At 40.6% G+C, this 26,167-nt stretch overlaps 1 protein-coding gene across 6 annotated transcripts; it reads left to right on the forward strand.

Moving 5' to 3' along the window:
* Positions 1–1,542: 1,542 nt before the first annotated feature.
* On the forward strand, positions 1,543–24,342 carry LOC307179413 (uncharacterized protein). 6 transcript variants are annotated; one of them, XM_079908513.1, is made up of 7 exons: positions 1,543–1,663; positions 3,358–3,520; positions 6,464–6,677; positions 7,040–7,098; positions 9,523–9,649; positions 10,703–10,798; positions 19,219–24,342. In XM_079908513.1, the coding sequence occupies exons 2-7, from the start codon at positions 3,488–3,490 to the stop codon at positions 20,076–20,078; spliced, it is 1,389 nt and encodes a 462-aa protein (XP_079764639.1). In that variant the 5' UTR covers positions 1,543–1,663; positions 3,358–3,487; the 3' UTR covers positions 20,079–24,342. The 6 variants fall into 6 exon arrangements, with proteins under 6 accessions (XP_079764639.1, XP_079764641.1, XP_079764642.1 ...); XM_079908515.1 differs by having other exon boundaries at positions 10,706–10,798; XM_079908516.1 differs by having other exon boundaries at positions 6,524–6,677.
* The last annotated feature ends 1,825 nt before the right edge of the window (positions 24,343–26,167 follow it).

The raw sequence follows: 26,167 nt of genomic DNA on the forward strand, positions 1-26,167 counted from the left end.
TAAAAAGAAAACAGCTTCATTTTTGTCTCTCATTGTCTCTTTAAACATGCTCAGTGGAGCTAGATCTTCTTTGATCCTCTTAAAATTTAATCATGAGAGATCATGATTTTTCTGATCACTCCTACTTACTACAAATGGCTTCAGCTCAGTAATATAAATATGCGGTCTTCATGGCAGATTGAAAATTAAAACTTCTTCTTCTGCTTTGATCTGCTTGCAGTTTATGGCAAATCGTATTTTCCAAAAATGGCTATGACTATATTTTTGTTTCCACATGGTCTTCCAGAACCTTGCCACTTTCCCATCAGGAAGTGGAGTCCATGTCCCCTCCCTTTGAATCTGGATGGGCTTTTAAAACTGTGAGTAAGTGGAAATGATGTTATGTGATTCTGAGGCTAGACATAAAAGGTGTTACAACTTCCATCTGGATCTTTCTTGGGACTCTTGCCTTGAGAACCTTGAGCTGCAATGTAAGATGTCTGAGGCTACCATGCTATTAAGAAGCTTAAACTATAGCCTACACAGAAATACCACCTGGAGAAACCCTGAGATTACATGAAACAAGAGATGTCCAGCCAGCTCCCAGTTGCTCCTGGAACTTCACACTGTTCCACGTTCAGTGGAGCCAGAGCTGTCCAGATAGGCTGTTTCTGAATTCCTGACCCAGAGAAACCATGAAAGATAATAAATGGTTGCTGTTGTTTGAAACCACTTGAGAGACTGGTTATACAAAAACAATACCAGATTGCATACGACAACAGAACTCTGACCCACAAACTCTGCAGTAAACAACTGGTTTCCAACCAGAAAACCAAACTACAACTTTGGCAGCAATCAGCCCAGAACAGTCAGAACTTGGTCAATACCAGCTTCCCTATTTTTTGCCTCTGCTTCCAACTCAGAACCAACCAGAGAAAGCCAAACCATTACCCCCAAACCAATCACATAAGTTGCACTGCTTGTAGTTGGCCCACCTCCAGCTTCTCTATGCCAATAACCTCCATTCAGAATATACCTGAAGCCTTCTCTTTTTTCACTATGAAGTTTTGCCACTCCCCTGCCTGCCTTTGAGTCTCTGCCAAACACAAGTGACTGTGGCCTGTAATACCAGTCATTGGAAACAACCTAACGATAAAGAGAAACATTAATTACATAAGTGGCATGTAGAATTTACAGAATATTCTGGAAAACCCCTTAATGTTCAATATACATCTGATTTAAAAAGTAGGTTAAGAAAATACAAATATTTATGTGAAAGGATATTAGTTTAAATATAGCTATGCCTAAATACAGAAATTACTGTTTGCTTCTTTATTTATTTATTCATTCCTGGTTATAGACGGTGGGCGAAGGCACCCATGTGGTTTTGCATGTCCAGTCCTAGCAAGGTGGATGATTCCACGTGAGACCTCCAGTTCACCTGTGACGGCCTCGCCACGCCCCCATCGCGCCTTGGGGAGGGGCTTGGAGAGCGCCCCAACCTGCGCAAGGTCTTCTGGGAGATGTGGTTCCGCCGCCTGGCCGCGTCTTCTGCTTGCGCACGGGCACCAACGGCTGGGCCTTCTGGGTGCGCGGCGCGGATAGGTCACGCTGCTTCCGTGAAACAGCGGCTCGTGAAGACCCTGTGGCGACCTCCATGCCCAAGACCTCCGGGCCTAGAGAGGTGAGTCCCCTCGCTGGCTGAGGACAGCAGGAATAGCCAGGGGTCCCCGGGTCCTGCGAAGGGGGAACGTGAAAACCGAAGGTCCGGGAGTCGCGGGGTCCGACAGCCCATGACGGGCATTTTGGTTTGGGAGGCTCCTCTGGTGCATTGCAACCCCAGGTTGGTGGGGACAGGACAGTGAGGCAGGGTCCAGGGATTTGGGGGTGTCGACTGAAAAAAAAAAGCACAGCCTAAAAGTTGAGAATTATGTTTTATTTGGTGAGCTTTCTGAGGACTTAAGACCAGGACCCAGCCTCTTATCTCTAAGGCAGGGGTCCCCAACCCCCCGGCCGCCACCGGGTACCGGTCCGCAGCCTGTTAGGAACCAGGCCGCACAGCAGGAGGTGAACAGCCGGCGAGGGAGAGAAGCTTTGTATGCCGCTCCCCATCGCTCCCCATCACTCGCATTACCGCCCGAACCATGTCCGTACCCTCCCACCACCCCGTGGAAAAATTGTCTTCCACGAAAGTGGTCCCTGGTGCCAGAAAGGTTGGGGACCGCTGCTCTGAGGGACTGCTCTGAAGAGGTAAGGGGGGGAGGTTTGCAACAAAAACCAGGCAGTCGGAACATCAAAAGATTACTGTTAATTAGGAAAAAACCAGACATCTCAAGTTAATGAATTTAGCACTTTTCTATGTATGGGAAGATGCGAGAGTCTGGGCTCATTGAAATCATTCCTTTGATATGCACCTTAGCTATCTAGGGCCAGTATCCTGCTTTTCTCCATCCTGAATCCCTTCAGGGTTCACAGTTGGGGGTGGCTGCAGTGGGTACTGGCTTGCTGGCCACAACATCCTTTGTTTACTGATATGGCAGGCGGCATTCTTAGTTCACTGGGGGAGCATATTGGGGCTGTATGTTCTGAGGTGTTTGTCTGGGCAACTAGATCTGTGCATGCTTGGGTTTGGGAGATGTGGGGAGGAATTAGGAAGTGGGTGCCCCTGGGTTTGGGATATAGTGAGGGTCATGAGTCTTGGTCTTTATGGTGACAATATGTTTTGACATCCCTTAGTTTGGAGGTGACTTGGACTTTGAGGAGGGGGGCCAGAGTCTTGGATCCCCCCTTTTGTTGTAGATGCTCCTGTGAGGCCACCGTCACCTCTGACTCAGAGAGCTTTTTCTATAAGTGAGCCAAGGGGTGTGTTATCAGAGGGATGGACAGATTGTGCTAGCCACCAGGGTGGGCTCTTCCCCCAGCCAGGCCCTCTATGAATTGCCAAAGGCCTGCTGCCACTTTGCATCTGAGAAACCGCAGAGCTTAAAGTGGTCAGCAGCTTCTGTAAGCTTCCCAGGTGCTGTGGAGTTAAATGACCTCCCCCTGGGTACTTGCCTCTGGGGTAGCAAAGCCAGGAATATCACACCTATAATCACCTCCACAGTTATCTGCAAAAGAGAATTCTCCACACTGTTGGCCAGTGAGGGCTGTAGGGGAGTTGTATTTCCTTTGTTGTCTCTTTGGAAGTTATAGTTCCAGGTTTTAAAGGTGGAGGTGTCCCAGTTGTGCATTTGGTATCACAGGTGACTCGTACGTTACAGGCCTGGCTGTAACTCTGCAAAGCCTCTCTGAGTGCAGAGGTTGCGGGATGAACATGCTCTACATTTTCCTTGGTCTTTCAGGTCAAGGTTGGCTCATGGCTCTTTTATTTTCCTTTAGGTAAGGGTGGATCTGCAGAGACTAAGTATGAAGATTTCTGGCATGTGACTCAGTCCTCATTGCTCCTGGCTCCCCATTCTGCCCCCTTTGGAATCTGCTGGCCCTGAGAGATCTGTGAAAAGAGGAGAAAATGGCCCCAGGATTCCTGGCAGCAAGACCCTCAGTGAGTGATTTTTAACCTCTTTCATGCAGTAATCCCTGTCCCCAGTTAGATGACATGTTTGTTCACTGCCTCGAAGTGCCCACCAAGGCTCTAAGACAAACATGAAACGTGGCACAGCTTTGGGAAACTCTAGAGGAAAGCCCACTCTCTCTCCTCAATTTACCTCCCCCTTTGACCCCATCGGTATCAGAGCTCTTGGCACACCTTAACCTTTGCCCCTACTTTCCATTAATTTAGTCCACAAATGGTTCACCCTCTCTTCCACATGCCCTGGTGTGCACTGTGTACATTGGGAAGTATTGTCTTTTCTTGAGGACTTGTAGGCCTTGTTGAGGTGATTGGTTTGTTTGTTTTCCTTACTGCAATGGATTTTAAAATTTAAGTGGTATTAAATTAACAAGAATTGCAAGAATAGCACAAATTACACCTGTATACCCTTCATTCACATTCATCAATTGTCAGCATTTTGCCAGTTACTTTATCATTCCATCTCTATATGTGTATTTGTCATTTTCTGAATCATTTGAGAGTAAGTTGCAGACATCGTCTTTTACCCCTAATTATTTCAGCATGCATCTCCTAAAGACAAAGACAGTCCCTTAAATAGCCATAGTATAATTCAGGGAATTTAACATTGATACAGTACCATTGTCTAATCTCCAATTTATAATAATAAACATTTGCCAGTTGTCCTAATAAGTTTCTTTATGCCCCACACCCCCTGCCCTTACATGTCTTTAGTCTTCTTTAATCTGGAATACTTTCTTAACATTTCTGTCTTTATTGATCTTGACATTTTTGAAAAGTACAGGCTTGTTATTTTAAATGTTCCTCAAATTGGATTTGTCTTTTGGTTCTTCATGATTAGATTAAGATTACACACTTCTGGCAGGAGTAACACAGAAGTGATGTGTCCTCAATTTGTCATATCAGTTGGCACAGAATATTGATTTGTTTCATTATGATACTAACTTTGATCACTTAATTAATATTGAGTCTGCCAGGTTTCTCCACTGTAACTTTTCTATTTGAGGATTGGAGAGGAAGGGAACAGATCTCTTAAGCTGGATGTCACTATCATGTGGAAGGCATATCAAAATGGGGACAGGGAGGGAATAGAATCTTATATAGAAGATGGCCACAGTGGTCCAGATAAGAGCTGATTGTGTCCTGGATCGGGGTGATCACAGTGAAGATGGAATGAAACAAAAATATTCAAGGGCTTCCCTGGTGGTGCAGTGGTTGAGAGTCTGCCTGCCGATGCAGGGGACACGGGTTCGTGCCCCGGTCCTGGAAGATCCCACATGCCGCAGAGTGGCTAGGCCCGTGAGCCATGGCCGCTGAGCCTGCGCGTCTGGAGCCTGTGCTCCACAATGGGAGAGGCCGCAACAGTGAGAGTCCCGCGTACCACAAAAAAAAAAAAAAAACAACAAAAAACTGGGTGTTATTGCATGACTTTGCTAATTAGAGTTTTTTAGAATCACCATACCTTATTAAATTTTTGCAAAAACTTTAAAAAGTGAGATGTAAATTACATGCAATAAATTGCACAAATCTTAAGTACATCTTGGTGAATTTTTACATATATATATACACAGCAGTGAAATCACCACCCAAGTAAATATACAGAATATGTCTGTCACCTTATAAAGTTCCCTTTGTGCTCCCTCCCAGTTTCCCCCATAGGCAACCACTATTTCTGATTAGTTTTGCCAGTTCTATAACTGCATAAATACAGTTTGTACTCCCTTCACTCAGCGTAATATCTCTGAAATTCATCCAGCTGTCACCTTAACATTTTGTTATGTCACTTCTTATTCCGTAGTTTATATTTGTTTAAAAAGAAAATAACTTAATATTTTGCTTGTTAAACATATTGCTTGTTGTAAATAGAAGAGTACAATTGGATATAGAGTTGAACGTGGAATTATCCTGTGTCCAATTTCCCATCCAATGCATTGAGAATCATTTACATCGATGTAAAATACTCATACTTTAAAAAAAAAATTTACAAAAGTAAATCTTAACACAGTTTGGCTGCTTTCTCTGTAAAGTTACACTAAAGTTGCCTTTCTTTGTCAGTATATACAGAGCTGCGTCATTCTTCAGCAGATATTCAGTATTGTGTGGTCCAGTGTGGGTGTACTTTCAGATAACTGAAAGTTCTTCAATATTACAAATGTAACTACAATAAATATCTCTGCACTCATATCTTCATGCTCTTGTGCAAGTCTGACATTTAGAATTGCAAGTGTGGGACCAAAGGTGTTCTGTACATTAAAAAACTTTTTTTTAGTGAACTGAATTTTTTGTATTGAGGATTAATTGACGCATGATAAACTGCACATAAAGTGTTCAATTTTATATTCATATATATATATTCATGAATATATATGAATATATTCAATTTTGACATTTTTATACACTCATAAAACCATCATCTCAATCAAGATAATCAATGTATCTTATCACCTCCCAAAGTTTCCTGGTTCACTTTTGTAACTCCTGCTTCCTGACCCTCCCTGCCCCCTCAATTTGAAGGATACAATCAAATTGCTCCCCCCCAGAAGACTGTACCTATTTATGTTCTAACAGCATATGAGACTGATCATTTTCCTACAGCCTCACTAGTGTTAAGGTTTTCAAATTTTAAAACATTTACTGATCTGATAGCTAAAAAGAGAAATTCAAGTATTTCACCAGTTCACCTTTTGAGAATTGTGGATTTGTATCCCCAAAGTGGGAGGTTTCCAGGAAATCTTCACAGAGGAGGCAGAATTTGCTGCCCTGTGACTTGATCAACCTGTGAAGCTACAGTCCTGAGAAAGTCAGAGCTGGGTACCCCTAGGAAGTAGGGTTATACCTTGTACACAGTGGATGCTTAGTAAACGTTTATCACCTTAACTGTGCTTTAGTTTATTAACTGTGCTCTCACTTAAATAGAGAAGTCCAGGACCCAGCCTGAAGTCCGGGCTGCTGGGACATCTCCTCTCCTGCCTACAGGAACAAAACAGCTACCTGAGCATGAAGGCTGCAGGAGGTTCCCCACATGCAGGAGTTCCATCTTTGGTGGAGACAACATCTCCTGAAACTCCCTCTGGATGTTCCAGGTGGAGTTTGGAGAGGCTGAAGAGAGATTCCCTCAGCAGAGCTGCTGGTACTGAGGGGATTCCCCTCCTAACAGGGAGGGCAAGATGTGGGACCATGTAGAAGCTGGTGTGACCTCAAAGAGTAAGGAGAAAGGTGAGAGTTAAATCATTACCAAGGCACACAGTAGGTATTCAGTAGGTTTTTGCAAGGAGGGAGGGAGAAAGTGTCTGGGTCGAAGGGCCATCTGTAAAAGTAGAAAGAGAGGAAAAGACTTTCTAGGGGAGGGCCTAGAAAAGTCAGGTAATGGTAAACAAGGACCAGTGTTACCAGCTGAATACAATGTGCCCCTTCTCCCTTCTTGGTAACTAAGATACTGGTCTGCTTCAGTGAGCCAAGTTCATTTTTCACTGCTTCTTTCTTCTTACCCAGCACTGCCTTCTGAGGTTTCTGCCCTTCTTCAGGAAGAGGAGGAAATGCCCAAATTACAGGTAAATTAGAGTCCACCTTCTCTCCCTCAAAATATCACCCACATACCTCATTTTGGGGATTGGGGAAGGAGAGCAAGATAACATGTATATTGTGCTGGCCCTGGGCTAGACATATGTTACTCCAGTTTCTCAACAAAGTCTGAACATTGCTGGTAGGAGTGACAAAATGGTGCAATATACTTTGGAAAACAGTTTTAGAGTTTCTTATATAATTAAGCACACACTTACCATTGACCCAGAAATCCCACTGTATTTACCCAGAAGAAATGAAAATAGATGTCCACACAAAAATCTGTATGTGACTATTAGCAGCTTTGTTTATAATAGCCCTGAACTAAAAACAACCCAAATGTCCATCCACTGATAAATGGATAAAATGTGTTAATCCATATAATTAAGAACTACTCATTAAAAAAAAAAAAGGAAACAACTGCTGATACATATAACAACGTGAATGAATCTCAAAAGCATTATGCTGAGAAAAAATAAGCCAGACACAAAAGAGTACATACTATGTGACTGAGACAGGCTGGGCCCTCGACCTTTTGCTGCAGTGCTTGTACCTGGACAAACGTCTCCTTGAGCAACAAAATACAAAGAACTATAAGGGACTAAAAATAACTGCATGCATGTGCAGTTGGGGCAAATTCTGGACAAAAGATACAAAAAGACCAAAAAAACTCATCTGCCACTTCTGAAGAGCTGGGAGCAAAAGCTGGGTACTGCACATGTGCCCTGCACTCAGCACCACCAAAGGGTTGGGCAAAACACCTAAGCCACCCCTCTGGCCCGACCCCTGGACACACCCTTACCCTCACCCCATATAAGGAACCAGCTCGCCTTCCCCCGCTCTGGGAGCAAGGGAAACTGTTGTTTGTTTTTGCTCCTCCTTGCTGCAGCAGGGGCCCCAATAAAGCCTAGCCTGAATTTCTTATCTGGCCTCTAGTCAATTTCTATTGATTGGGGAAGAACCCCAGTTGGTATCAATTCCATTAATATGAAGCTCTAGAACAGGCTAAATTAATCTATAGCTGTTCTGTGCCTTCTCCTCTCGCTTCAGCTCTGAACAAACCCCTCCTAGTAGAGAACCCCGTCATCCCCACAATGGTAGCCACTATTCTGACTTCTAGTACTGTAGATTAGTTTAGTCTGATTTTGAACTTTTTAAATAGAATCAAGAGTACATACAGTACTCTTTTGTGCTTGTTTTTTTTCAATATTATGTTGTGAGATTGAAGTATATTGTTTCATGTATATGTAGTTTGTTTACTTTCATTTCAGTATAGCAGTAGTTTCTAAAACTTTTTGTTTCAGGACCCCTTTACACTTTAAAAAATGGCTTTCATTATGTGTGTTATCAATATTACCAGATTGGCGGTTCAAGCTAACAAAAATTTAAAATATTTATTAATCCATTCAAAAATTAATCCATTACAGTTAATGTCACATTTTATGAAAAATACTTAATTTTCCAAAACAAAAGAAAGATAAAAAAGAAGAATGGAAATGTTTTATATTTTTGCTAATCTCTTTAATGTCTGGCCTAATAGAAAACAGCTGGAATCTCACATCTGCTTCAACATTTTCTCAGTTGCAAGATCACACGACATGTAGCCTCCATACTGTTGTAAGAGAATGAGAGTGTATAAGCCTTGAGAATTATTATGAAAATGATATTGACTTTACAGACCCCCCTGACAGGGTCTTGGGGAACCTCATGGGTCCCTGAACCACAGTTTGGGAATTGGTACTGAATATTAGTCCTTCATGTGATTCTGCCAGTGTTCATATATCCTTTCTATTGTGAATGTGTGAGTGGGGATTTGGGGCCCATAATAAACATTGTTAATATATAATTATCAGAGGGATGTTTCCTATATAGCATTTCTTATTAACCAGGGTCCTTATTGTTGATCTATGTCTTGTTCCTTCCCACACAACTATCCACTCACTTTTCTTGCCAACTGGAATTCCCCACCTCCCTTCCCTCTATTCACATTTTAACCATCCCACAAGGCTGGTACCTGGCTTTCTCCATGGTACCTGCCCTCATGGCCCCAACCCACCTTGGAGTCCTTCTCTGGACCCTTCCCCAAGTAAATCTCAAGCTTATTCTGATTCATAGAATGTTGTGTGGATGACACCTCTGAAATTGTGTAGCTTTTGGTGTACTGTGGTTGAAGTTTGAGTCTTATCACCCAAAGAGACTTTAAGGGCTGAAGCGTTAAAAAAAAATGTACCTCGTGCATCTTTTCAATCTTCTACATGATATGACACAATCAAGTGCATGGATGTGTGCCTAAGTTAGTCTAACTCAGGACCCTGGAAACTCTCAGGACCACTTATGGATGTCACTGTTGCTTGTCAGCTGCATTCCTCTGTGGGAATGGGTATGTGTGAGGGTGACTTTGTTTGTTGTTTTAGGAGCTGGTGACGTTCCAGGATGTGGCTGTGGACTTTACCCAGGAGGAGTGGGAGCATCTGGATCCCTCTCAGAGGCACCTGTACAGAGAAGTGATGTTGGAGAACTATGGGAATCTCATCTCCTTGGGTGAGAACAGCATCTTCCTGAACCCACCTGCTTTCTCTCGGGTTCAGTTGTATAGAGTAAATCCTGAGGGGATTTGCATTTGGGGGTCCACATATTCCAGATCCCTTAATGGTAGTGGGTATCAGATTTGAGAGTGCATAGAAATACCTGAGGTGAAGGCAAGAAATGCCAGTTCCTGTCCAAATTAAAGGAGACTAAAGAGATAAGACAACTAAATGCAGTGTCTTATTCTAGATAGAAAATATCTAGGAAAATAGTGCTAAACGGAACATATTTGAGACAATTGGCATCATTTACAAATTAACTGTGAACTAGATACTAATACTGCATCAATGTTAAGTTTCCTGATTTTGATGGCTGTACTGTGGTTATGGAAAAAAATGTCCCTGTTCTTAGGAAATGTGTACTGAAAGAATTTAGTCATAGAGAGCCATGGGGCCTGTAACTTTCTCTTAAGTGGTTTAAAAAAGAATTGTGTGAGAGAGAATAACAAAGTAAATGGGCCAAATATTAACAATTGGTGACTATGGGTTAGGGTTCTACAGGCATTCTGTTCTGTGTATCACTCTTGCTATCTTTCTCTAAAATAAAATGTTATCCAAAAAGCCTACGTCCCTACGTTCTATCACCAGGGCTGCTGATTCAGTGGATTTGGGATGGAGTCTGCATTTTTGATAAGTCTCTTCAAACCACACTTTGGGCAGTGCTTCTCTGGTGGACACACAATCATTACTGCCTGCTCACCCCACTGAGAATTATTACTGTTGTATATTGCAAATAGGCCTCTTCACTGAAATTCCTGGAACCATTTTTTTCTCTGGGGAAGAAAATATTTGTTTTTTTATTTATGTGCGTGTGTGTGTGTGTGTGTGTGTTTGTGTGTGTGTGTGTCTACATATATATAAATATAAAATGTGATTTTGATGCGCAGTGGTTTTATTCACCTTTCCCAGTCTTCATAGGACCTTCACGAATACCAAGTGATAAGATTGACTTGTGGCAGGGTCCTTGTCCACATCATATTGCCCTAATCCACCAGTCTTTCCCCTCAAGCAGGACATCTGCTGTCCAAACCAGAAATGATTCCCCATTTTGAACAAGAAGATGATGTGTGGATGGAGAAAAAAATACCAAGAAGCTCCTATTCAGGTGAGAACCAGTCAGCCAGGAGAAAATGCCATTAATAACCCTATGAATCCATGAAGGGATGGGTAGCAACTTCAAAAATATATATTATTTGACTTTTTATGCTGATAATTTAATTGAAAATATTTAAATATTTATTTGATTGGAGGCAAATATCTTTTTTCTTTTTTTTTTTAACATCTTCATTGGAGTGTAATTGCATTACAATGTTGTGTTAGTTTCTGCCATATAACAAAGTGAATCAGCTGTATGTATACATATATCCCCATAGTCCCTCCCTCTTGTGTCTCCCTCCCACCCTCCCTATCCCACCCCTCTAGGTGGTCACAAAGCACTGAGCTGATCTCCCTGTGTGATGCAGCTGCTTCCCACTAGCTATCTATTTTACATTTGGTAGGGTATATATGTCAATGCTGCTCTCTCACTTTGTCCCAGCTTACCCTTCCCTCTCCCTGTGTCCTCAGGTCCATTCTCTATGTCTGTGTCTTTATTCCTGTCCTGCCCCTAGGTTCATGAGAACCATTTTTTTTTTTTTTAGATTCCATATATATGTGTTAGCATACAGTATTTGTTTTTCTCTTTCTGACTTACTTCACTCTGTATGACAGACTCTAGGTCCATCCACCTAACTACAAATAACTCAGTTTTGTTTTTTTATGGCTGAGTAGTATTCCACTGTATACATGTGCCACGTCTTCTTTATCCATTCATCTGTCAGTGGACACTTAGGTTGCTTCCATGTCATGGCTATTGTAAACAGTGCTGCAATGAACATTGTGGTACATGATTCTTTTTTTAAAAATTTATTTTATTTCTTTACTTTTGGCTGTGTTGGGTCTTTGTTGCTGCGTGTGGGCTTTCTCTAGTTGCAGTGAGTGGGGGCTACTCTTCGTTGACGTGCACAGGCTTCTCATTGTGGTGGCTTCTCTTGTTGCGGAGCACGGGCTCTAGGTGCGCAGGCTTCAGTAGTTGTGGTACATGGGTTCAGTAGTTGTGGCTTGCGGGCTCTAGAAGGCAGGCTTTGTAGTTGTGGCGCATGGGCTTAGTTGCTCTGCAGCACGTGGGATCTTCCTGGATCTGTGTCCCCTGCATTAGCAGGCAGATTCTTAACCACTGCGCCACCAGGGAAGCCCCATGACTCTTTTTGAATTACGGTTTTCTCAGGGTAAATGCCAGTAATGGGATTGCTGGGTCATATGGTAGTTCTATTTTTAGTTTCTTAAGGAACATCCATACTGTTCTCCATAGTGGCTGTATCAATTTACATTCCCACCAACAGTGCAAAAGGGTTCCCTTTTCTCCACACCCTCTCCAGCAGTTATTGTTTGTAGATTTTTTGATGATAGCCATTCTGACCGGTATGAGGTGGTACCTCATTGTAGTTTTGATTTGCATTTCTCTAATGGTTAGTGATGTTGAGCATCCTTTCATGTGTTTGTTGGCAGTCTGTATATCTTCTTTGGAGAAATGTCTATTTAGATCTTCTACCCATTTTTGGATTGAGTTGTTTGTTTTTTTGATATTGAGCTGCATGAGCTGCTTGTATATTTTGGAGATTAATCTTTGTCAGTTTCTTCATTTGCAAATATTTTCTCCCATTCTGGGGGTTCTCTTTTCATCTTGTTTATGGTTTCCTTTGCTGTGCAAAAGCTTTTAAGTTTCATTAGGTCCCATTTGTTTATTTTTGTTTTTATTTCCATTTCTCTAGGAGGTGGGTCAAAAAGGATCTTGCTGTGATTTATGTCAAAGAGTGTTCTTCCTATGTTTTCCTCTAAGTTTTATAGTGTCTGGCCTTATATTTAGGTCTTTAATCCATTTTGAGTTTATTTTTGTGTATGGTGTTAGGGAGTGTCTTAATTTCATTCCTTTACATGTAGCTGTCCAGTTTTCCCGGAACCAATTATTGAAGAGGCTGTCTTTTCTCCATTGTATATTCTTGCATCCTTTATCAAAGATAAGGTGGCCATATATGTGTGGGTTTATCTCTGGGCTTTCTATCCTGTTCCATTGATATATATTTCTGTTTTTGTGCCAGTACCATGCTGTCTTGATTACTGTAGCTTTGTAGTATAGTTTGAAGTCAGGGAGCCTGATTCCTCCAGCTCCATTTTTCTTTCTCAAGATTGCTTTGGCTATTCAGGGTCTTTTGTGTTTCCATACAAATTGTGAAATTTTTTGTTCTAGTTCTGTGAAAAGTGCCATTGGTAGTTTGATAGGGATTGCATTGAATCTGTAGATTGCTTTGGGTAGTATAGTCATTTTCACAATGTTGATTCTTCCAATCCAAGAACATAGTATGTTTCTCCATCTCTTTGCATCATCTTTAATTTCTTTCATCAGTGTCTTATAGTTTTCTGCATAAAGGTCTTTTGTCTCCTTGGGTAGGTTTATTCCTATATATTTTATTATTTTTGTTGCAGTGGTAAATGGGAGTGTTTCCTTAATTTCTCTTTCAGATTTTTCATCATTAGTGTATAGGAATGCAAAAGATTTCTGTGCATTAATTTTGTATCCTGCTACTTTACCAAATTCATTGATTAGCTCTAGTTTTCTGGTGGCATCTTAAGGATTCTCTATATATGGTGTCATGTCATCTGCAAACAGTGACAGTTGTACTTCTTTTCCGATTTAGATTCCTTTTATTTTTTTTTCTTCTCTGATTGTTGTGGCTAAAACTTCCAAAACTATGTTGAATAATAGTAGTGAGAGTGGGGATCCTTGTCTTTTTCCTGATGTTAGAAGAAATGGTTTCAGTTTTTCACCATTGAGAACGATGTTGGCTGTGGGTTTGTCATATATGGTCTTTATTACGTTGAGGTAAGTTCCCTCTATGCCTACTTTCTGGAGAGTTTTTATCATAAATGGTTGTTGAATTTTGTTGAAAGCTTTTTCTGCATCTATTGAGATTATCATATGTTTTTTATCCTTCCGTTTGTTAATATGGTGTATTAACAAACTGATTGACTGATTTGTGTATATTGAAGAATCCTTGTATTCCTGTGATAAACCCCACTTGATCATGGCGTATGATCCTTTTAATGTGCTCTTGGATTCTGTTTGCTAGTATTTTGTTGAGGATTTTTGCATCTGTGTTCTTCAGTGATAATGGTCTGTAGTTTTCTTTTTTTGTGACGTCTTTGTCTGGTTTTGGTATCAGGGTGATGGTGGCCTCGCAGAATGAGTTTGGGAGTGTTCCTCCCTCTGCTATACTTTAGAAGAATTTGAGAAGGATAGATGTTAGGTCTTCTCTAAATGTTTGATAGAATTTGCCTGTGCAGCCATCTGGTCCTGGGCTTTTGTTTTTTGGAAGATTTTTAATCACAGTTTCAATTTCAGTGCTTGTGATTGGTCTGTTTATATTTTCCATTTCTTCCTGGTTCAGTCTTGGAGGTTGTGCTTTTCTAAGAATTTGTCCATTTCTTCCAGGTTGTCCATTTTATTGGCATAGAGTTGCTTGTAGTAATCTCTCATGATCCTTTGTATTTCTGCAGTGTCAGTTGTTACTTCTCCTTTTTCATTTCTAATTCTGTTGATTTGAGTCTTCTCCCTTTTTTTCTTGGTGAGTCTGGCTAGTGGTTTATCAATTTTGTTTATCTTCTCAAACAACCAGCTTTTAGTTTTATTGATCTTTGCCCTTGTTTCCTTCATTTCTTTTTCATTTATTTCTGATCTGATCTTTATGATTTCTTTCCTTCTGCTAACTTTGGGGTTTTTTGGTTCATCTTTCTCTAACTGCTTTAGGTGTAAGTTTAGGTTGTTTATTTGAGATGTTTCTTGTTTCTTGAGGTAGGATTGTATTGCTATAAACTTTCCTCTTAGAACTGCTTTTGCTGCATCCCATAGGTTTTGGGTCATCGTGTTTTCATTGTCATTTGTTTCTAGGTAGTTTTTGATTTCCTCTTTGATTTCTTCAGTGATATCTTGGTTATTTAGCAGCATATTGTTTAGCCTCCACATGTTTGTATTTTTTACAGTTTTTTTCCTGTAATTGATACCTAGTCTCATAGCGTTGTGGTCGGAAAAGATACTTGATATGATTTCAGTTTTCTTAAATTTACCAAGGCTTGATTTGTGGCCCAAGATATGATCTATCCTGGAGAGTGTTCCATCAGCACTTGAGAAGAAAGTGTATTCTGTTGTTTTTGGATGGAATGTCCTATAAATATCAGTTAACTCCATCTTGTTTAATGTGTCATTTAAAGCTTGTGTTTCCTTATTTATGTTCATTTTGGCTGATGTGTCCATTGGTGAAAGCAGGGTGTTAAAGTCCACTACTATTATTTACTGTCGATTTCCCCTTTTATGGCTGTCAGCATTTGCCTTTTGTATTGAGGTGCTCCTATGTTGGGTGCATAAATATTTACAATTGTTATATCTTCTTCTTGGATTGATCCTTTGATCATTATGTAGTGTATTTCTTTGTCTCTTATAGTAATCTTTATTTTAAAGTCTATTTTGTCTGATATGAGAATTGCTACTCCAGCTTTCTTTTGATTTCCATTTGCATGGAATATCTTCTTCCATCCCCTCACTGTCAGTCTGTATGTGTCCCTAGATCTGAAGTGGGTCTCTTGTAGACGGCATATATACGGGTCTTGTTTTTGTATGCGTTCAGCCAGTCTTTCAGTTGGAGCGTTTAATCCATTCACATTTAAGGCAATTTTTTTTTTTTTTTTTTTTTTTTTTGTGGTACGCGGGCCTCTCATTGTTGTGGCCTCTCCCGCTGTGGAGCACAGGCCCCGGACGCGCAGGCCCAGCGGCCATGGCTTATGGGCCCAGCCGCTCCGCGGCATGCGGGATCCTCCCAGACCGGGGCACGAACCTGTGTCCCCTGCGTCAGCAGGTGGACTCTCAACCACTGCGCCACCAGGGAAGCCCCTAAGGCAATTATTGATATGTATGTTCCTATTACCATTTTCTTAGTTGTTTTGGGCTTGTTTTTGTAGGTCTTTTCCTTCTCTTGTGTTTCCTGCCTAGAGAAATTCCTTTAGCATTTGTTGTAAAGCTGGTTTGGTAGTGTTGAATTCTCTTAATTTTTGCTTGTCTGTAAAGGTTTTAATTTCTCCTTCGAATTTGAATGAGATCCGTGCTGGGTAGAGTAATCTTGGTTGTAGGTTTTTCCCTTTCTTCACTTTAAATATGTCCTGCCACTCCCTTCTGGCTTGCAGAGTTTCTGCTGATAGATCAGCTGTTAACCTTATGGGGATTCCCTTGTATGTTATTTGTTGCTTTTCCCTTGCTACTTTTAATATTATTTCTTTGTATTTAATTTTTGGCAGTTGGATTAATATGTGTCTTGGCATGTTTCTCCTTGGATTTATCCTGTTTGGGAGTCTCTGCGCTTCCTGGACTTGATTGACTGTTTCCTTTCCCATGTTAGGGAAGTTTTCAACTATAATCTCTTCAAATATTTTCTCAGACCCTTTCTTTTTCTCTTCTTCTTCTGGGACCCCTATAATTCGAATATTGGTGCATTTAATGTTGTCTCAGACTTCTCTGAGACTATCCTCAATTCTTTTCATTCTTTTTTCTTTATTCTGCTGTGCAGTAGTTATTTCCATTATTTTATCTTCCAGGTCACTTATCCGTTCTTCTGCCTCAGTTATTTTGCTATTGATTCCTTCTAGAGAATTTTAAATTTCATTTATTGTGTTGTTCATCATTGTTTGTTTGCTCGTTAGTTCTTCTAGGTCCTTGTTAAACGTTTCTTATATTTTCTCCATTCTTTTTCCAAGATTTTGGATCATCTTTACTATCATTACTCTGAATTCGTTTTCAGGTAGACTGCCTATTTCCTCTTCATTTGTTCAGTCTGGTGAGTTTTTACCTTCTTCGTCTGCTTCATATTTCTCTGTCTTCTCATTTTGCTTAACTTTCTGTGTTTGGGGTCTCCTTTTCACAGGCTGCATGTTCGTAGTTCCTGTTGTTTTTGGTGTCTGCCCCCTGTGGGTAAGGTTGGTTCAGTGGCTTGTGTAGGCTTCCTGGTGGAGGGGACTGGTGCCTGTGTTCTGGTGGGTGGGGCTGTATCTTGTCTTTCTGGTGGGCAGGGCTGTGTCTGCTGGTGTGTTTTGGGGTGTCTGTGAACTTAGTATGAGTTTAGGCAGCCTCTCTGCTAATGGATGGGGTTGTGTTCCTGTCTTGATAGTTGTTTGGTATGGGGCGTCCAGCACTGGAGCTTGCTGGCCGTTGGGTGGAGCTGGGTCTTAGCATTGAGACGGAAATCTCTAGGAGAGCTCTCACTGATTGATATTATGTGGGGCCAGAAGGTCTCTGGTGGTCCAGTGTTCTGAACTCGGGTCTCCCACCTCAGAGGCTCAGGCCTGACACCCGACCGGGACATCAAGACCCTGTCAGCCACATGGCTCAGAAGAAAAGAGAGAAAAAAAGAAAGAAAATTAAATAAAATATTTAATTTTTTAAATTATTAAAATTAAAAAATAAAAAGAGTAATAAAAAAAAGAGAGAGCAGCCAAACCGGTAAACAAATCCACCGATTATAAGAAGTGCTAAAAACTATACTAAGATAAACGTGAAAATCAGAAACAAGTCAGTCGTAGACCGCAAACCCCAAGTCTACAGTTGCTCCCAAAGTCTGCCGCCTCAAGTTTGGGTTGATTTGCTGTCTATTCAGGTATTCCACAGATGCAGGGTACCTCAAGTTGACTGTGGGGATTTAATCCACTGCTTCTGAGGCTGCACAGAGAAATTTCCCTTTCTCTTCTTTGTTTGCACAGCTGCTGGGGTTCAGCTTTGGTTTTGGCCCCACCTCTGTGTGTAGGTTGCCCTCAGGCATCTGTTCCCGCCCAGACAGGATGCATGCGGTTAAAGCAACAGCTGATTAGGGGGCTCTGGCTCACTCATGCTGGGGAGGGGGAGGGCAGGGGGCAAGGGGTGGAGAGGGAGGGGTACGGTAGTTATAATTGGAATTGACAGTGCAGCAGCTTGGCAGTGGCGGGCTGCACAGGCTCCCAGGGGGTTGTGGATAGTGACCTGTGCTTGCACACAGGATTCTTGGTGGCTACAGTAGCAGCGTTAGCATTTCATGCCCGTCTTTGGTGTCCGAGCTGTTAGCCGCGGCTCGCACCCATCTCTGGAGCTTGTTTAGGCAGTTTTCTGCCTTCTGTGGGCAGACAAGGAAGGAATCGCCTCTCCTTGCACACCCTGAAACAATGGTTTCTTTCCTCTTAGCCAGGTCCAGAGTTTTTCCCGGACCCCCTCCCGGCTAGCTGTGGCGCACTAGCCCCCTTCAGGCTGTGTTCACGCAGCCAACCCCAGTCCTCTCCCTGGGGTCTGACCTCTGAAGCCTGAGCCTCAGTTCCCAGCCCCCACCTGCCCCAGTGGGTGAGCAGACAAGCCTCTTGGGCTGGTGAGTGCTTTTTGGAACCAATCCTCTGTGCGAGAATCTCTCTGCTTTGCCCTCTACACCCCTGTTGGTGCGCTCTCCTCTGTGGCTCCGAAGGTTCCCCCCCATGCCCACCCCCCATCTCCACCAGTGAAGGGGCTTCCTAGTGTGTGGAAACTTTTCCTCCTTCACAGCTCCCTTCCAGAGGTGCAGGTCCCATCCCTATTCTTTTGTCTCTGGTTTTGCTTTTTTTCTTTTGGCCTGCCCGGGTACATGAGGATTTTCTTGCCTTTTGGGAAGCCTGAGGTCTTCTGCCAGTGTTCAGTAGGTGTTTTGTAGGAGTTGTTCCACATGTAGATGTATTTGTGATGTATTTGTGGAGAGGAAGGTGATCTCCACGTCTTACTCCTCCGCCATCTTGAAGGTCCCCCCACATATCTTTTTTTATGAAAGCATTAAATGCCCAAGCTTCTCAAATTCACTTGGAACCAGCATTACCATTTTCTTAGTTCCTCATTAAAATTTTGACAGTTGTTCACTCCATAATTGTATGAAAGTTATATTTTTAACTTTTTGATAATCATACTTTGACAACATTAACCCATTTGTAGCTCATAGAATTTGACTTGGTGTTTCTAGTAACATTTAGTTTCCTTGACTAAGGAAAAGGTCCCCAGTATCGTCCCATTCCCCTTGAAGCAAAAATGAAAAACCTAATGTCAGGAGGACAGAGACCAGCAGCAACACTTCTTCACTCAGTGAAGCTTCTTTGCTTTACCAGTACTGCCGAAGTATGTCCAGGAGTACCGTGCAGCCTCAGACAAAACCTCTGCTCACTTTTGTCATCTAATTTTCTTTGTCCCAGGAGTCAGGGATGAGAATGATGGGATTCTCTCTTGGCCAGTATCTCCAGGAGAAAAATCCTATAGCTATCCCCAGTGTGGCCAAGACTTCAGCCAGCTCAGAAACCTTCTAATTCACCCGTGAACCCGTAAGGGAGAGAAGTCCTCTCCATATGATGGGAGTGGAAGAGCCTTCAGTGAAAGGACAACAGACCTTAACCTTTCTGTGCTCCTTCCAGGAGGCAAGCCCTACCGCTGCATGGAGTGTTCCAGAGTCTTCAACTCAGAATTTGCTCTGAGAAGGCACAGGAAGGACCACATGGGAAAGAAACCTCACACATGTGAGGAATGTGGGAAGGACTTCAGCCGTAGCTCCAACCTGTCCATCCATCGGCGAATACACACAGGCGAGAAGCCCTACAGATGTGGTGTGTGCGGGAAGGACTTCAGCCGCAGCTCCAACCTCTCTATCCACGAGCGCATCCACACAGGTGAGAAACCCTTCAGGTGCTCTGACTGTGGCAAGGACTTCAGCCGCAGGGCAGCCCTGCAGATCCACCAGAGTGTCCACACAGGAAGGAAGCCCCATGCCTGTAAGGTATGTGACCGGGGCTTCACCTCTCGCTCTATGCTGGCACGACACCAGCAGGACCACGCAGGAGACAAGGCCTATGTGTGTGACACATGTGGCCGGGGCTTCAGCCAGAGAGCCAGCCTCTACCTGCACCAGCGTGTTCACACTGGGGAGAGGCCATTCCGGTGCGAGGCCTGTGGGAAGTGCTTCAGCTGGAGCAAGGACCTGGGTATCCACCAGAGGGTCCACACAGGAGAGCGGCCCTACAGGTGTGAGGCTTGTGGGAGGGACTTCAGGCATCGCTCGGCCCTCAAGAGGCACCAGAGGGTGCACACAGGGGAGAAGCCCTACCCCTGTGCTGTGTGTGGGAAGGGCTTCAGTCAGAGAGTCCACCTGCAGACGCACCAGAAAGTGCACTGTAGGGAGAGGCTTCCAGGATTGGGCTCTGCACATGCAGGTGCCTTCCACAGCCAGGGAGAGTGCCAGGGCATGGGTGCTGAGGTGCACGACATGGATCAGGCTTAATGATGTATGGCATTTATTAGTATTTATATAGAAAAGAGGACAGATCAACAGCACTTAGATGGAGAAATAGAACATTTTCAGCCCTCCCAAAAGACCTCTGCATGCTTCTTTCCACTCACTACCCCACAAAGGGAGTCACTATCCTGACTTCTAAAACCATAGATTGATTTTGCAAGTTATAGAATATCATATAAGTGGAATTACGCAATATGTAATCTTTCATATAGAACTTTATTCACTCAATGTCTGCATCCATGTTGTTGCATGTATTCAGAGGTTCATTCATTTTATTACTGAGTAGTATTCCATTATTTGAATGAACCACAGTTTGTCCATTCACCTGTTGATGGACGTTTACATTTGGGTTATTTCCAGGTTTTCCAGGTTTTGTTCATTATGAATAAAGCTGCTGTGAGCATTTGGGTACACACCTTTGTGTGGACATATCCTTTAATTTCTCTTGGGTATATACTTTGGAGAAGAATTGATGGGTATTTTTTTTAATTATTTTTTAAGATTTTTTCAATGTGGACCATTTTTTTAAAAGTCTTTATTGAATTTATTACAAAATTGCTTCTGTTTTATGTTTTGGTTTTTTGGCCGCGAGACATGTGGGATCTTAGTTCCCCAACCAGGGATTGAACCTGCACCCCCTGCATTGGAAGGCAAAGTTTTAACCACTGGACCACCAGGAAAGTCCCTTGATGGGTATTTTAAAACTTGTAAAACACTGGGCTTAATTGTCTTGTACTTTGGATTTTTACATGTACTTGGAAAATTTCAAACAAATACAGAAATGGAACAGTGTAACAAACACTCATGTCCCCATCATCTAGCTTCAGTAATCAATTCATGATGAATTTTGTTTATTCTCTTCCACCCTGCTCCCTCACACACAGTCCTGAAGTATTTTAAAGTAAATCCTAGACTAGGATATTGTGTCATCTTTATACCTTCAAAAAATAAAGATTTGTTTAAAATGTTTTTCCAAAGAATCACTCTGTTTAAAAATTTTTTTTATTAAGGTAAAATTCAGAAAACAAAATTCACCATTTTAACCATTTCAGAGTATAGTATTCAATAGTTTTTAATATATTCACAATGTTGTACAATCATCACCACTGTCTGAATCTAGAATATTTTCATCAGGCCAGAAAGAAACCCCATTACTATTAAGCAGTCACTTTTCATTTTCCCCCTCCCCCAGCCTCTGGCAACCACTAATGTACTTTCTGTTGCTATAGATTTGCCTATTCTGGACACTTCATATAAAAGGAGTCAGACAATGTGTGCCCTTTTATGTCTGGCTTCTTTCACTTAGAATAATGTTTTCAAGGTTCATTTATGTTGTAGCATATGTTAGTACTTCATTCTTTTTATGGCCAAATAATATTTCATTGTATGGATATACAACATTTTAAAATCCATTTTTAAGTTGACGGACATTTGGATTTTTTCCAGTTTTGGGGTTTTATGAATAATGCTACCATAAACATTCATATACGAGTTTTTCATTGAGCATATGCTTTTAATTCTTTTGGGTATATATGGAGGAGTAGAATTAGTGGGTCATATGATCATTCTGTTTTACTGTTTGAGGAACTGCTGAACTGTTTTCCACAGATCCATTTAATCTTGCCATCAGCAATGTATTTGGGTCCCACTTGCTCCACTTGCTCCACATCCTCAGCAACACTTGTCATTTCCCATATTTTGTTTGTTTGTTTATTTTGTTTTTAATCATAGCCATGCTAGTGGCTGTGAAGTGGTATCTTACTGTGATTTTGATTTACGTTTCCCTAATTACTAATGATGTTGAACTTCTCTTTATGTGTTTACTGGCCATTTGTATATCTTCTTTAGAGAAATGTCTATTCAAGTGCTTTGCCCATTTTTAAATTGGATTGTTTATCTTCTTGCGTTTGAGTTGCAATAGTTATTTATATAATCCCAGGCCCTTATGAATATATTATTTGGAAAGATTTTGTCCCATTCTTTGGATTGTGTTTTTGTTTTCTTGTTGGTGTCCTTTGATGTGTAAAAGTTTTTAATTTTGATGAAGTCCAATTTATTCTTTTCTCTTGATGCTTGTGCTTTTGCTGTCATATTTAAGAAATAGTTACATAATGCAAAGTCACAAAAAGTTATACCTATTTTTCCTTTTAAGAGTTTTATAGTTTTAGCTCCTACATTTATGTTTGATCCATTTTAATCAATTTTTGTATATAGTATGAGGTAGAAGTCCATATTAGTTCTTTTCCATGTTGATACCCATTGTCCCAGCACCATTTGTTGAAAAGACTATTCTTTCCCCATTGACTAGTCTTGAACCCTTCCTGAAAATCAGTTGACCATATGTATGGGTTTATTTCTGGACTCTAAAGTCAATTCCACTAAGCTGGGACTTCCCTGGCAGTCCAGTGGTTGGGACTCTGCACTTCCACAGCAGGGGCCGGGTTCAATCCCTGGTCAGGGAACTAGGGTCCTGCCTGCCATACACCATGGCCAAAAAAAAAAAAAACCAACATCAATTCCATTGATCTATATGTCTGTCTTTGTGCCAGTACCATACTGGTTTGATTACTGTAGCATTGTAGTAAGTTTTGAAAACAAGAAATGTGAGTCCTCCAATTTTGTTCTTCAAGAAAAAAGATATTTTTGGCTATTCCTTTGCAATAACAATATGACTTTTAGAGTCAGCTTGTCCATTTCTGCAAAAAAGGCTATTGGGATTATGATATGGATTGCACTGACTCTGCAGTAACTTTGGGGAGTATTGCCATCTTACCAACATTAAGTCTTCCAGTCCATGAACACAGGATGCTTTTCTGTTTATTTGGTTTTCTTTAATTTCTTTCAACAATATGTTTTGTAGTTTTCAGTGTACAAGTCTTATACCTCATTAGTTCAACTTATTCTTAAGTACCTTATTAATGTTATTGTAAATGGAATTGTTTTCTTAATTTCATTTTTGGGTTCATTGCTGGTGTATGGAAATACAACTCAGTTTTGTATATCAATTTTGTATCCTGCAATTTTGCTGAACTCGTTTATTAGCTCTAATGGTTTTTTAGTGGATTCTTTAGAGTTTTCTATAAGATCATATTATCTGTGAATAGATAGTTTTATTTTTTCCTTTTCAATTTGGATACCATTTATTTCTTTTTCTTGCCCAGTTGCCCTGGCTAGAACTTCCAGGACAATGTTTAAGAGACCTGTTGAGAGCAGATATTCTTGTATTGTTTCTTGTCTTAGAAGGGAAAGCTTTCACCATTAAGTGTGATATTAGTTATAGGTATTTCCATACATGCCCTTTTTCCTTCATTCTGTTAATATAATGTATTCCATTAATGGATTTTCCAGTATTGAACCAGCCTTGCATTTCTGGGATACATTCCATTTAGTCATGGTGCATACAGTAATTCTTTTAATAAGCTGCTTGATTCAATTTGCTAGTATTTTGTTGAGGATTTTTGCATCTATATTCATAAACAATATTGGTCTGTAGTTTTTCTCTTCTGTGATGTATATAAGTGGCTTTGATATGAGGGTAATATTGGCCTCATAGAATGAGTTAGGAAGTGTTCCCTCCTTATCTTTTTGAGGGGAAAATTTGAGAAGTATTGTTAATTTTTCTTTAAATGTTTGGTAGAATTCACTGGCGAAGCCATCTGATTCTTAACTTTTCTTTGTTAGAAGTTGTCTCAGTCAATTCAAGGTGCTATAACAAAATACCATAAACTGGGTGGCTTAAACAAAAAACATTTACTTCTCACAGTTCTGGAAGCTGGGGAGTCCAAGATCAAGGGGCCAGCAGATATGGTGTCTGTTCTTGCTGTATCCTCACATGGCAGAGAAGAGAGACAGAGAGAGAGAGAGAGAGGGAGAGACAGGGTGCACTCTCTGGTTTCTTCTTCTAACTAGTCCAATCATGGGCACCCTGCCATCATGACTTCATCTAAACCTAATTATCTCCCAAAGACTCCACATCCAAATATCATCCATCATGTTGGAGGTTAGGGCTTCAATATTAATTTTGTGGGAGACACAAACGTTTAGTCCATAACAGAAGTTATTTGTTTACTGATTCAATCTCTTGTCATAGAAAGGCATACTTCTCTTGAATAGGTTTTGATAGTTTGTGTGTTTCTAGGAATTTTCCCATTTCATCTAGGTCATCTAATTTGTTACCATAAAATTGTTCATAATATTATTTTATAATCCTTTTTATTTCTGTAAGTTCAGTAGTAATGTCTCCTCTTTCATTCATGATATTAGTAACTTGAATCTTCTCCCTTTTTTTCTTAGTCTGTGATTACCAATTTTGTTGATATTTTCAAGGAACTAACTTTTGATTTTGTTGATTCTCTACTGTTTTTCTATTTTTTGTTTATATCCTTTCTGATATTTATCATTGCCTTCCTTCTGCTTCCTACTTTACATTTCTTTGCTCTTCTTTTTCTAGTTCCTTAAGGTGGAAGTTTAGGTTATTGATTTGAAATTTTTCTTCCTTTTAATGTAGCAGTTTATAGGTATGAATTTCCCTCTGAGTACTGCATTAGCTGTAGCCCATAAATTTTAGTGTGTTGTGTTTTTGTCTTCATTTACCTCAAAGTATTTTCTAAATTTGTTGTGATTTTTTTCTTTGATTAAGAATGTGAATTAATTTCCATGTATTGTGAATATTCATATTTTCTTCTGCTGTTGATTTCTAATTTCATTCCATTTTGGTCAGAGAAGATACTATGTATGGTTTCAGAGTTTATACATTTATTGAAGCTTGTTTTGTGATATAATGTATTGTCTGTCCTGAAGAATATTTCATGTACACTTGAGAAAACTGTTTATTCTGATGTTGGATGGAGTGTTTTATATATGTCTGTTCAGTCTAGTTGGTTTATAGTGTTATTCAATTCTTCTATTTCCTTGTTGATCTTCTATCTCGTGTGTCCATTAAAGGATGTGGGGTATTGAAGTCTTCAGCCATTATTATTGAACTATTTCTCCTTTCAATCTTGTCAGTTTTACTTCATATATTTTGGGGTTCTGTTGTTAGTTGCATGTATGTTTGCAATTGTTATATCTTTTGATAGGTTGACACTTTAATTAATATATAATGTCCTTGTCTTTTGTAATGTTTTCTGGTTAAAAGTCTATTTTGTCTAATATTATAACAATTCCGAATCTCTTTGAATTATTAATTGCATAAAATGTCTTTTTCCATCTTTTCACTTTGAAACTGTCATTGCATCTAAAGTGAGTCTTTTGTAGACAGCATATAATTAGATCTTTTAAAAAATCTTGTCTGCCAATCTCTGCCTTTTAATTGGAGAGTTTAATCTGTTTTCATTTAAATAATTACTGATAAGACAGGACTTCTGCCAATTTGCTATTTGTTTCATATGTTATACATGTTTTGTTCCTCAAATTCCTTCATTATTGCCATTTTTTATTTTTAATCGAATTTTTTTGTAGTGTACCATTCTGATTCCCTCTTCATTTCTCTTTCTGTATATATATATTTTTTTTTCTTAGTGATTTCTTGGGATTACAATTGACATTTTATTTTATTTACTATTATTATTTTTTGGCCGTGCAGTGTGGCTTGCAGGCTCTTAGTTCCCCAGCTATGGTTGAACCTGGGCCCCAGCAGTGAAAGTGCTGAGTTCTAACCACTAGACCACCAGGGAATTCCCTACAATTGACATTTTAAACTTATAACAATCTAGTTTGAATTAATACCAACTTTGCCTCGGTAGTATACAAAAACTCTGCTCCTTTACAGCTCTATGCCCTCTTTTTATTATTGTCACAAATTACATCTTTTTACAGGTGTGCCCATCAATATAGATTTATAATTATTTTTCATGCAGTTGGCTTTTTAAAAAACTATTTATTTATTTATTTGGCTGTGCCAGGTCTTAGTTGTGGCACACGGGATCCTTGATGCTGCGTGTGGGACCTTTGTTGCAGCATGTGGGATCTTTAGTTGCGGCATGTGAGCTCTTAGTTACAGCATGCAGGATCTAGTTCCCTGACCAGGGATTGAACCCAGGCCACCTGTGTTGGGAGCATGGAGTCTTAACCAC

The sequence above is a fragment of the Stenella coeruleoalba genome, assembly GCF_951394435.1.
Source record: "Stenella coeruleoalba genome assembly, chromosome: 20".
NCBI classification, from domain to species: Eukaryota; Metazoa; Chordata; class Mammalia; order Artiodactyla; family Delphinidae; genus Stenella; species Stenella coeruleoalba.

Excerpts from the sequence above, each read along its gene's own strand:
- LOC307179413 (XM_079908513.1), top strand. The coding sequence starts at position 3,488 with ATGGCCCCAGGATTCCTGGCAGCAAGACCCTCA. Across the intron at positions 6,678-7,039 it reads TTCCCTCAGCAGAGCTGCTG|CACTGCCTTCTGAGGTTTCT; the intron begins GTACTGAGGGGA and ends CTTCTTACCCAG. Across the intron at positions 9,650-10,702 it reads TGGGAATCTCATCTCCTTGG|CAGGACATCTGCTGTCCAAA; the intron begins GTGAGAACAGCA and ends TTTCCCCTCAAG.